At 45.9% G+C, this 11,342-nt stretch overlaps 1 protein-coding gene across 1 annotated transcript; it reads left to right on the top strand.

Moving 5' to 3' along the window:
• The first annotated feature begins 4,953 nt into the window (after positions 1 to 4,953).
• On the top strand, positions 4,954 to 9,682 carry CHST7 (carbohydrate sulfotransferase 7). The gene has a single exon (XM_073614606.1). The coding sequence runs from the start codon at positions 5,081 to 5,083 to the stop codon at positions 6,371 to 6,373; it is 1,293 nt and encodes a 430-aa protein (XP_073470707.1). The 5' UTR covers positions 4,954 to 5,080; the 3' UTR covers positions 6,374 to 9,682.
• The last annotated feature ends 1,660 nt before the right edge of the window (positions 9,683 to 11,342 follow it).

The following is an 11,342-nucleotide window of genomic DNA, read 5'->3' on the forward strand; positions in this document are numbered from 1 at the left end:
AAATGTACACCACACTTTTCATATATTTATTTGTAAAAACTTTGGAAAACCATTTATCATTTTCCTTCCACTTCACAATTATGTGGCACTTTGTGTTGGTCTATCACATAAAATCCCAATAAAATACATTTATGGTTTTGGTTGTAACATGACAAAATGTACATGAATAAAATCCTCTTCCAGCTCCCAGAGTGTTCTGTTTTGCAAATTTTATAATCGTATTCAATACGATATAAACGTGGCACCTTTTTCCTTGCATTTTGCTGCTCCCTGCTCGTGAGACTGTTCTTGAGATAGGTTCTCATTTCCCTTTTTTTTAATCTCTTAACACCTTTTAATTCACACTTTGGTGGTAATTGAGAATGAGAACCCCTGGTGAGGGGTGCAGATAATGACCTCCAAGGGGGGCGTGGACACTGACCACCAAGGGGGACTACAAACACTAACCACCAAGGAGGAGCAAAGACACTGTCCACCAAGGGGGGCATTTCAACTCTCACACCTTCACACTCTCACCAGCATACTCACAGCCTCCCTCTCTGGAAACAGGTCCCGTCTCCAATGCAAACAATCAGGGCTGCTGTTAGAAATTATGGGGCCCTGTACAGCTTACCTGAAAGGGATTCTCCCCAGGCATATGGGTCCAGGTGTACAACCCTGAACACAGACAGTGTGCATTTGGACCTGCTCATCTGCACATCTGTCAAATGAGGACCTGCATACAGCCACTGAGTCCCCAAAGATTAAGCCCAAGTTCACATCTATGCATGTTGGGTACCTGTGAAAATGAGCCTTTATGCTTTTTAAATACATTTTTATAATTGTATCTTTTACATTTTTTTAATAGGAGGAGGGGCTAAACAGGCCCCTGATATCTCACTTTTGAGAAAGAAATTGAGGACATAGATTTCCTTAATTTCTTTTATCTGCAGCCTCAGCTGCACTGGAGATGAATAAACAGGAGGTGCTCTGTACAGAGCCTCCCAGTTCAATTATAAACTGAAACATAGTTAACACTATTTTAATGTGTATGTTTACTGCCCCCCCATCCTAACAGCGATCCTCCTGTGCCCCTCAGCTGCTTCAGTCAGCAGGAAATAGAGGTGAAGAAGCTGTCAGTGCTGTCGGGAGCGGGGCACACAGGGGGATTGGAGCAGCAGTTAAGTGGAGGGGGATGTCACAATTACTGGAACCAATCCCCCTGTGGCTTCCCCTACAGCAGCTGAAAGCCCATAAGAGAGAGAGGAGGAGAAGCTGGCTACACCGTAGGGGGAGGCACATGGGTATTAGTTCCAGTAATTGCGTGACCCCCCCCCCACACACACACACACACACACACACACACACACACACACACACACACACACACAAACCGTTACGGGCCCCCCTGAACTTATGGGGCTGAGCATTATGAAAGCAGCACCCTATTTAATGTACAGTGGCTTGTGAAAGTATTCGGCCCCCTTGAACTTTTCAACCTTTTGCCACATTTCAGGCTTCAAACATAAAGATATAAAATTTTTATTTTTTGTGAAGAATCACCAACAAGTGGGACACAAGTGGGACACCCAGATTTGTGCAGTGTACGACTGATTGTTGTCCTATGGACAGACTCTCCCATCTCAGCTGTAGTTCTCTGCAGTTCATCCAGAGTGATCATGGGCCTCTTGGCTGCATCTCTGATCAGTCTTCTCCTTGTCTGAGCTGAAAGTTTAGAGGGACAGCCAGGTCTTGGTAGATTTGCAGTGGTCTGATCCTCCTTCCATTTCAAAATGATCGCTTGCACAGTGCTCCTTGGGATGTTTAAAGCTTGGGAAATCTTTTTGTATCCAAATCCGGCTTTAAACTTCTCCACAACAGTATTACGGACCTGCCTGGTGTGTTCCTTGGTCTTCATGATGCTCTCTGCGCTTTCAACAGAACCCTGAGACTATCACAGAGCAGGTGCATTTATACAGAGACTTGATTACACACAGGTGGATTCTATTTATCACCATCAGTCATTTAGGACAACATTGGATCATTCAGAGATCGTCGCTGAACTTCTGGAGTGAGTTTGCTGCACTGAAAGTAAAGGGGCCGAATAATTTTGCACGCACCACTTTTCAGTTTTTTAATTACTAAAAAAGTTTAAAATATCCAATAGATTTCGTTCCACTTCACAATTGTGTCCCACTTGTTGGTGATTCTTCACAAAAAATAAAAATTTTATATCTTTATGTTTGAAGCCTGAAATGTGGCAAAAGGTTGAAAAGTTCAAGGGGGCCGAATACTTTCGCAAGCCACTGTATATCAGAAGAGGCAGTGAGAAGCAGCCAAGTGGGAGGGAACCCAATAATGAAATAGTCAGGCAGTGCTGCAATTTACATCTATAGACGTAAATTACTATTACGTGACTGTAAGTTTCTATTTTACACAGAGCTGCTGTACTGATCTTTTCATGTGTCAAAGACAACAATGCATCTGTTTACAGATCCGTAAAAAAAGTGACATTTTTTACACCTTTGTGCAGCAAAATGTTTTTTTGCTTTACTCACCTTTTTTTTTCCTTTCCACCTCCTGGCTTCCTTGAAAGCAGTGTTAATATGCTCGGCCGCACAGATGGCCACAGGGAGCTCAACTTCAGGGAAATCCCTACCTAAACGTTGTTTTGTCATATTGTTCATGCGCAAGATGAAGCACATGTGCCATATTAAATTACATTCATTTGCTGGGGAAAAACCTTGTGATTTTCCTCCAACAGATGGCCATAGTTTCATGCAGTGCATGTGCAAGATGAAGCTCATGACGTGCACTTCATCTCAAGCATAGGGGGACCCAGGAAGCACGGATGCAGGACAAAATAGGTAAAGCCTCGTACACAAGATCCGATTGTTGGCCAACGGAGTGTCAGACTTTTGTCCAAAGGGCGTGGGCCGGGAACTTGCCTTGCATACAAACGGTACACAATTGTCAGCCAACAAACACGAATGTAGTGACGTAATAGACGTACTATAAGCCGATAAAGAAGAAGTTTAATTGTCAGGCGCCACCCTTTGGGCTCCTTCTGCTAATTTTGTGTTAGAAGTTTGGTGAGTGTTGATTTGTGCTTTTCATTTTGCGCTTTTCAGTTTGTTTCTGAACGGACGTTCGTCAACCAGCCATGTTGCTGAATCGGAGGAGACAAAGTGCTATTATTGGCCTTGGAGTTATTGTTTTGACCCAAGTCCAGTCCAGGAGGAGGAGGAGTTCTTGGATCAAAAATCAGTTTCTTAATCGTGACCAATTATGTCATATGCCTTTGCTGTGGGAGCTCCAGGAGAATAATCCGGATGATTTTCAGAATTATCTCCGAACAACGGACCCCTGCTTTCACCAACTATTGGCATTGTTGACCCCCTATATTAAGAAGTAGGACACGTGCATGAGGCTTTTAATTTGGTATATTTTCTATATTTTTGGATGCATAGAATGTACTTTTTGGTTAAGTTCTATTGGCAGATAGCATGTCTAATTTTATTTTTCTTTTTTTAATGCACAATAAAAAAAATGTGGAGAATAATACTTGGCTATGTGTTTTACTTCAAATGACAGTTTGGGAGTAGGCAGTTACATTTTAAAAAATACAATGTAAAATTAACAAGGAACACCAACATAGTTGTATCTTTGATCTTAAAGCGGAGTTTCACCCAAAAAATGGAACTTCCGCTTTTCGGAATCCTCCCCCTCCGGTGTCACATTTGGCACCTTTCAGGGGGTCAGGGGGGAGCAGATACCTGTATAATCCAGGTATTTGCTCCCACTTCCGGGCATAGATAGCCGCAGTAACCGCAGATATCTATGCCATATCCGGCCCCCTCCTCCGTCCCTCCCGCTGTCTTCTGGGAGACACACAGGTCCCAGAAGACAGCAGGGACCAGTGGGATCACGCATACGCATTAGGGAACCAGGCTGTGAAGCCGCAAGGCTTCACTTCCTGATTCCCTTACCGAAGATGGCGGTGCCTCCACCTGAGAGCCGAGGGACAGATCGGCTTCGTGTGCTGACATTGCGGACGTCCTGGACAGGTAAGTGTCCATATTTTAAAAGTCAGCAGCTGCAGTATTTGTAGCGGCTGACCTTTAAAAAAAAGTTGGCAGAACTACGCTTTAAAAACTACAGGATAATCGTGTTGTGGTAACTTGACCAAAAAATAAAAAAACAAGCATAATAATATTGCTCTTGATATCACTAGAAAAAAAAAAGCCTTTGGAAATTTGCAATGACTCCAGCAAAGCAGCTTCATTATTATCCAATAAAGAAGAGAATTGTGCGCTGCATTTGGAGATTTCATAATTTGCCACGTCACAAATGTTAATTCTCCATTACGAGCGCTAGTTTACAAGACCGACCGCTTCCAGGTTGTCCTTGTTTCCAAGCATGCGTGTTTGTACTTTGGACTTTTGTGTGACGGACTTGTGTACACACGATTGGAAAATCTGACAACAGATTGAAAATTTACTAGCCTGCTAACCAACATTTGTCGGCGGAAAGTTGGCCAACAATTGTCCGATGGCGCGTACAGACGGTCGGATTTTAGGCCAACAGCCTGTCATCACACAATTTCCAGACGAAAATCCGATCGTGTGTTCGAGGCTTAAAACTAAATGGAAATTTTCTACCAAAATGAACAGTTCTGGTCACGAGAGGGGGGGGGGGGGGGGGTTAAATCTTGTTGAACACCCTTCTGAAATGTGTGGGCTCCACAATGAGGTGAGAAGTCAGCAGACAAGTAATGGACTGGAGGTCTCATATCTCAGCCTGGTCCCCTCCTACATGCTATGCTGACATTCCATTCCCAGGCTCGCAGTAAATCCAGCTCAGGGTAGTGGAGAGGAGATAATAGTGTGTAAGTCTCCCTCCCCATCCTGAAAGAGATGTGTGGAGGAGGATAGGACGTTACATAAACAGAGCTCGGAGCCCCGCCCCCTGGGCGGATGGTAAGGAAGCGTCGTTCTGAGCAGATGAGCGGCGCACAGCGGAGTGGGGATAGATAGATAGATAGATAGCGGCACACAGCGGGCACCATGCTGCAGCCAGCGCCGGCCGAGTGAGCGCTACAATGAAGAAGAGGCGGCGGCCCCGGAGGTTGTGGCTGCTTCTCCTCCTGTACGCGGCGTTTATGCTGCTGCTGCTCTCTCTGCTCTTCCGTGACGGCTGGTGGTCCACCAAGAGAAGCCGCCCGGAGTATGACAACGGCTGGGCACCTCGCCGGCTCTGCCCATCCCTGGACACTTCTGTATGGGAGGATGAAGGTGGAGGAGAAGAGGAAGGGGTGTCCCCCCAGCCTAGGACACACGTGTACCTCCATGCCACCTGGAGGAGCGGCTCATCCTTCCTGGGGGAGCTCTTCAATCAACACCCGGGGGTCTTCTACCTGTACGAGCCAGCCTGGCACATGTGGCAATCGCTTTACCCCGGAGACGCCGAGAGCCTGCAGGGGGCGCTGCGGGACTTGCTCCGCTCCCTGTTCCGCTGCGACTTCTCCGCCCTGCGGCTCTACGCCGGGGACAACCTCACCACCGCGGGGCTTTTCGGGTGGAAGAATAACAAGGTGATCTGCAGCGCCCCTATGTGTTCCGCGGGGTACGACTCGGCTTCTACCGCTGGAGGGTCCCGGGACAGGGTGGGGCTGGTCGAGCCTGGGGACTGCGAGCGGCGTTGTCCGGCCCGGCCCCTGCGGGACTTGGAGAAGGAGTGCCGCCGCTACCCAGTGGTGGTGATTAAAGACGTGCGACTGATGGAGGTGTCGGCTTTGCTGCCGCTGCTGCAGGATCAAGGGCTCAACCTGAGGATAGTACAGCTTTTTCGGGACCCTCGAGCCATGCAGAACTCCCGACTGCGCTCCAAGCGCTCCTTGCTGCGGGAAAGTCTGCAGGTGCTGCGGAGCCGACTGCGGGGAGGGGATCCAGCTAGCAGAGCGCAGCAACAACAGCAGCTTCACCGTGGGGGAACGGACTTCCTGCTGAGCGGTTCCCTGGAGGTGATCTGCCAGAGCTGGCTGCGGGATCTCCTCCTGGTGAGGGGTCATAGCCCATCCTGGCTGCGCCAGCGCTACCTCAAGGTTCGCTATGAAGACTTGGTACTCTCCCCTCGTAAGGAACTCAGCCGCCTTCTGCACTTCACCGGGCTGCCAGCTGTGCCCGAGCTAGACGACTTTGTGATGAACATGACGAGGGGACCCAGCTACTCCTCGGATAGACCCTTTCTGGTATCTGCCCGCAATGCCAGGGAGGCTGTGAGTGCCTGGAGGGAGAGGCTGAGCAGAGAACAGGTTCGCAGGGTTGAGGAGGCATGTGGGGAGGCTATGCAGATTCTTGCCTACAAAGCTGAGGCAGATGACAGAGCTGTTTGAGTCCCTTACCTCTTTATTAAAGCAGGAATACGGCCTCCTTCTCATGGACGATTAGCCAGAACAAAGGCTGGCCATTGCCAGAGCAACTTTCTTTCCCGCAACCATGAGTTGCAGGAAAAAAAGATCACTTGACTCCCTCATCAACACAGTGTTTATTATTATTATACAGGATTTATATAGCATTGAATCCCTCCAGCAGAGCCATTGTGTTCTCCTGGCGGGGGGTGAAGCCATCCCCTCTGAGAGAACACAGTGGTTATTTCTAGCAGATATTACAACCACTAGCAATAATCACATATAAAATCCAACAGGTTGTACCCAAGTTGATCAATCAAACAATTTGGGTACATTCAGTCTGCCCATACAGGGTTTGAATCTCGGCCGATCCCTGCTGAAGCTGGCCGAGATTCAAACCACCTATGGTCAGCTAAAGTAATGACAGGCTGAAAGGAGCCATTGCAGTTCAAGGCACATTGAGTAAGTACCTGCAGTTAGGGACAGATGACCAACCCTGGACACAGACAGATACATGCAGGGTTGGATATCTGCCCCTAACCAGCAATCCAATTAAACAAAATCCAGGACACTGACACCATGTCATTCTTAAAGTATTACTAAACCCACAACAGTAAAATCAGTCTGTATATGCAGTAAAGCATGCTTGTTATACTCACTGTGGAACCTAAGGGGTTAATCCTCTGCATTGTGTAAAAAGCCTATTTGATCCTGTAGGCATAGAACTTCCACTTCTTGCATTGTCTCCAAAATTTCCCCTGGATAAGTTACTGGAGTCAGGCTGCACATGCTCAGTTTTGTGTTGCTAGAGAGTTTTTTTTTGTCTTGGGAGAGTGCATGTGATTAGCACAGGGCCAATCAGCACTGTCCAGACAGAGCGTCAGGGGTCCCGTATCCTCATAGGACAGCCAGTGCATTAAAACTCCTCCTACAAGTTTTAACCAGGCACTGAGAAATCACAAGACCGCTAAATACTGCTGATGAGAAAAGGTATTTAGCAGTTTATATTTCCTAAAATAAATGCATTTCCATGTTCTGTGTACTGTGGGATACCAGACATAGTGAATGCAGAGTCCTGGGTTTAGTAACACTTTAATCATTAACTCCAAAGGCTAAAAAACAATCAAAACACATTTAGCCAACAAACGTTTTTTATGTAACGTGCACCCTTTTTCAGGGCAGTTGGATCATCTCCTGTATGCGTTGTATTCGGTTTAGCCTTTGGAGTTTATAATTAAATTAAGAAGAATGACGTGCAGTGAGTGCCCTGGATTTGTTTTTCTTGGATTGCTGTATTGGACTCTTACCAGGAGCACCAAGAGAAGCCGCCCGGGGGGGATCTCTAAGGGTAATCTCTTCAATGTGCACTAGTCCGAGCTTGCTCCAGACTTACGAGCAGTGAGTGCCATGCATCTATTTTACTTAGGTGTGCCCCTAACCACAGATCATCACTTTCTGTGCAGATACTGTACATTTGAACAGCCATGGTTCTTAGCCAGTCAATGCATTGTACAGGCTGAATGGCCTCAGCGCTTTGCATACACCTATGATCCCAGAAGCAAGAATCCACTCATTCTTTTTGTTTCTGGAATCTGGCGTATGTCCCTAATCACCTGTGTAAAGAAGGCCTACAGCACTCAGAACCTCAAAGATGTCTTTAGATACTTAAAGGGTTAGTTCACCTTTATAGTTAAAATTGCGTTAAGGGACCCCCAAAGATTTTACATAATAGGGTGCAGTATAGGCAAATTGATCTTTTAATTACATTCCTGTAGGCCAAACAAGGTCAGAAAGGTAGCATTCTGAGTCCTAAAGCTAGGATGGATGGTATGTTGAGCACACCACCATTTAGGCCTCATGCACACTGGTCATTTTGATGCTGTTAGAGGCATCGGGTGTTTTTTTTCCCTTACGTGTTATGCTATGTGTTCATGCACGTATAGGCTTTTAGCAGCGTTTTGTGGCATGAGAGTTTAATGGCAGAAAAAACCCTCTGCCAGGGTGTCCAGGAGCAGCGGCGTTTTGGCTAAAAAGAAATACTAGGTGCATTTAGCACTTGAGCATTAATTTATTTCAAAGGCCAGAATAAATTAATCTGGCCAATGAGATAAATTAAAACCCAAGCACTTGACGCCTGTAAACGCACCCAAATGCTTGTAAACGTTTTAGACACTTTTACAAGCTTCAGGTGTTTTTTTTTCTGCAAAAACTCTGCTGGCTTCTAGGAGAGTCAAACAAATCTTGTGTGCATGAGGCCTAATAATGGAATGAGTGTGGATCTGCTGTATTTCTTGTTTACAAATTCTCATATGTACAGTGGACTTTCCCCTGATGGCAAATGTGCAATGAACTCTCTCTCCCCCATGGAGCTGCTGTAATGGGATAGGGAGAGCACACTGCGCATGTGTGGGTTTGTTGACAAATAATACAGCAGTTCCCTCATTCCTGTAATGCTAGGGACGGGCCCAATGTACTATGTGTCCTTGTTTATATACAGGATGGACCTGGTCACTCAGAATGCCACTTTTTAGGTCTTTGTGGAAGCCATGGTTTAACTACAGTAGTGGCTCTCAACTCCTGTCCTCAGGGCCCACTAACAGGCCAGGTTTGCAAGATAACTGAAATACATCACAGGTGATATCATTTGCTGCTCAGTGATTGCAGTATTCTAGTCTGCATCTCCCCAAGGTAATACAAAAAACCTGGCCTGTTGGGTCCTGAGGACAGGAGTTGAGAGCCACTGGCCTACAGGAAGCTCTATTTCAATACACTACCATCATTTGTAAGCTGCTGGCTTTTTAATGCACATTTTATTACAAAGGTGCATATTCATATAGAAGGTGGTTATAAGAAAACTATTTCTGCTTAGTTCAAGCAGACCCACTTCAGATCATTCCTTACAGAAGACCTGTCGGTCAGGATGTTGTAGAATTTTCTTCATCCAATTGGGATGTGTAATAGGTGCAGTTATGGATTCTGTGTTGAACTTTTAAGGTACAGGGCCCTGGAGGTGTTTTTATGAACATCAGAAAGTATTAACTGTACTGACCGTAAAGCAGAAATTTGCACCTTCAAATGTATTTTTTCAGTGTTTTTAATGTACTTGTTAAAATTTGTATAATGGTTTTTAAAGTGTAATAATTTAAAGTAGGTTTAAAATAAAAAGGGTCGTAGAAGGTGGCCTGCCAAACCAAAGTGAACCAACAATTTTCTAATGAGACTGTTAAAATGTTCTAAAATTGCTTTACTTTGCTTTATTGGTATTAAATATTTAAAGTGTATTTAAAGTGTAAAGTACAAAACCTTTTTTTTTTTTTTTTAATTTTGAATAGAGAGGGGAGAGGTTAGACCTTGTGTCAAGTTTTTATTGCTGTTGGTGACTCCATTGGGTAGATTCTATTTGTCCTGATGACAATTGTCACCTAGAGAGAAAGTAAGGGGAAATACAAAATTTTAGATTGCCACCCCCCCTGAATAGTTGTGGGGAAAAAACAAAACAAGAAAAGGGGAATTCTTACAATGGGGACACCTGCCTAATGCCCCGTACACACGATCGGATTTTCCGACGGAAAATGTGTGATAGGACCTCGTTGTGGGAAATTCCGACCGTGTGTAGGCTCCATCACACATTTTCCATCGGATTTTCCGACACACAAAGTTTGAGAGCAGGATATAAAATTTTCCGACAACAAAATCCGTTGTCGGGATTTCCGATCGTGTGTACACAAATCCGACGCACAAAGTGCCACGCATGCTCAGAATAAATAAAGAGATGAAAGCTATTGGCTGCTGGCTAACGTACGTGTTTTACGTTACCGCGTTCAGAACGATCGGCTTTTCCGACAACTTTGTGTGACCGTGTGTATGCAAGACAAGTTTGAGCCAACATCCCTCGGAAAAAAGCCTAGGATTTTGTTGTCGGAATGTCCGATCAATGTCCGACCGTGTGTACGGGGCATTAGAGGGGAATTTCCTCTTACATCTCTGGGACAGAAAGTGAGGGTTTTATTCTCCAATGATCCACAGTCAGCAAAAAATAAACTGGCATGGATTAGAACCCTTCTTTACTCCATCCAAAATTTTAACCCCCATGCTATGGTAAAAAGTGATTGGAGGCATGAAGGAAAACTTTTTTTTCCAGAACTAAGTTGGTGCCAGATCTTGTGAACAGTGCTGAGACATTGGTTATGTGGTCTCTGGAGGATCTTGGGGGGGGGGGGGGGGGGGGCTTTAATTTCAAGAAGAGCTGCAACTGTGCCTCCCCTTAGACAGGGACTGCTGAGGCAAAGGTCTGGTACTAGCCCAATCCTGGAGGTAGACTTTCTTTACTTCAGTAACCTTTTCTGCACTAAGACCCTTTCACACTGTGCCGTCAGCGGTAAAGCGGCGCTATTTTTAGCGCCACTTTACCGTCGTTTTAGCGGCGCTACTTGGCCGCTAGCAGGGCGGTTTTAACCCCCCGCTAGCGGCCGAAAAGGGGTTAAATCCGCCCGGAAACCGCTGCCGGAGCGGCGTTTTGCCGGCGGTATTGCAGCGCTGCCCCATTGATTTCAATGGGGAGCAGCAGTGGAGGAGCGGTGAGTTCACCGCTCCAAAGAAGCTGCTGGCAGGACTTTTTCTGATGCCCTGCCAGCGCACCGCTCCACTGTGAAAGCCCTTGGGCTTTCACACTGGAGTGAATGGAGCAGCTGTTTTAGGGCGGTTTGCAGGCGCTATTTTTAACGCTATAGCGCCTGCAAAACGCTCCAGTGTGAAAGATGTCTTACAGTCCCTCTGCAAAGATGTAAATTAATTTCAGAGTTGGACCCCACTCACACTGTGTTATGCAATTATGGACATCAAAGTCGCATGACAAGTCGCACCCTATGTTTGGCAATGATAACCATTCATATATGTGCGACTTAAGAGTAGTGACTTCAAAGTAGTTCATACACTACTTTGGTCTGACTTTCAT

This window comes from Aquarana catesbeiana, linkage group LG02, assembly GCF_042186555.1.
Source record: "Aquarana catesbeiana isolate 2022-GZ linkage group LG02, ASM4218655v1, whole genome shotgun sequence".
NCBI lineage: Eukaryota > Metazoa > Chordata > Amphibia > Anura > Ranidae > Aquarana > Aquarana catesbeiana.

Bases quoted from the DNA above. Each gene is read 5' to 3' on its own strand.
- CHST7 (XM_073614606.1), top strand. From the start codon at position 5,081: ATGAAGAAGAGGCGGCGGCCCCGGAGGTTGTGGCTGCTTCTCCTCCTG.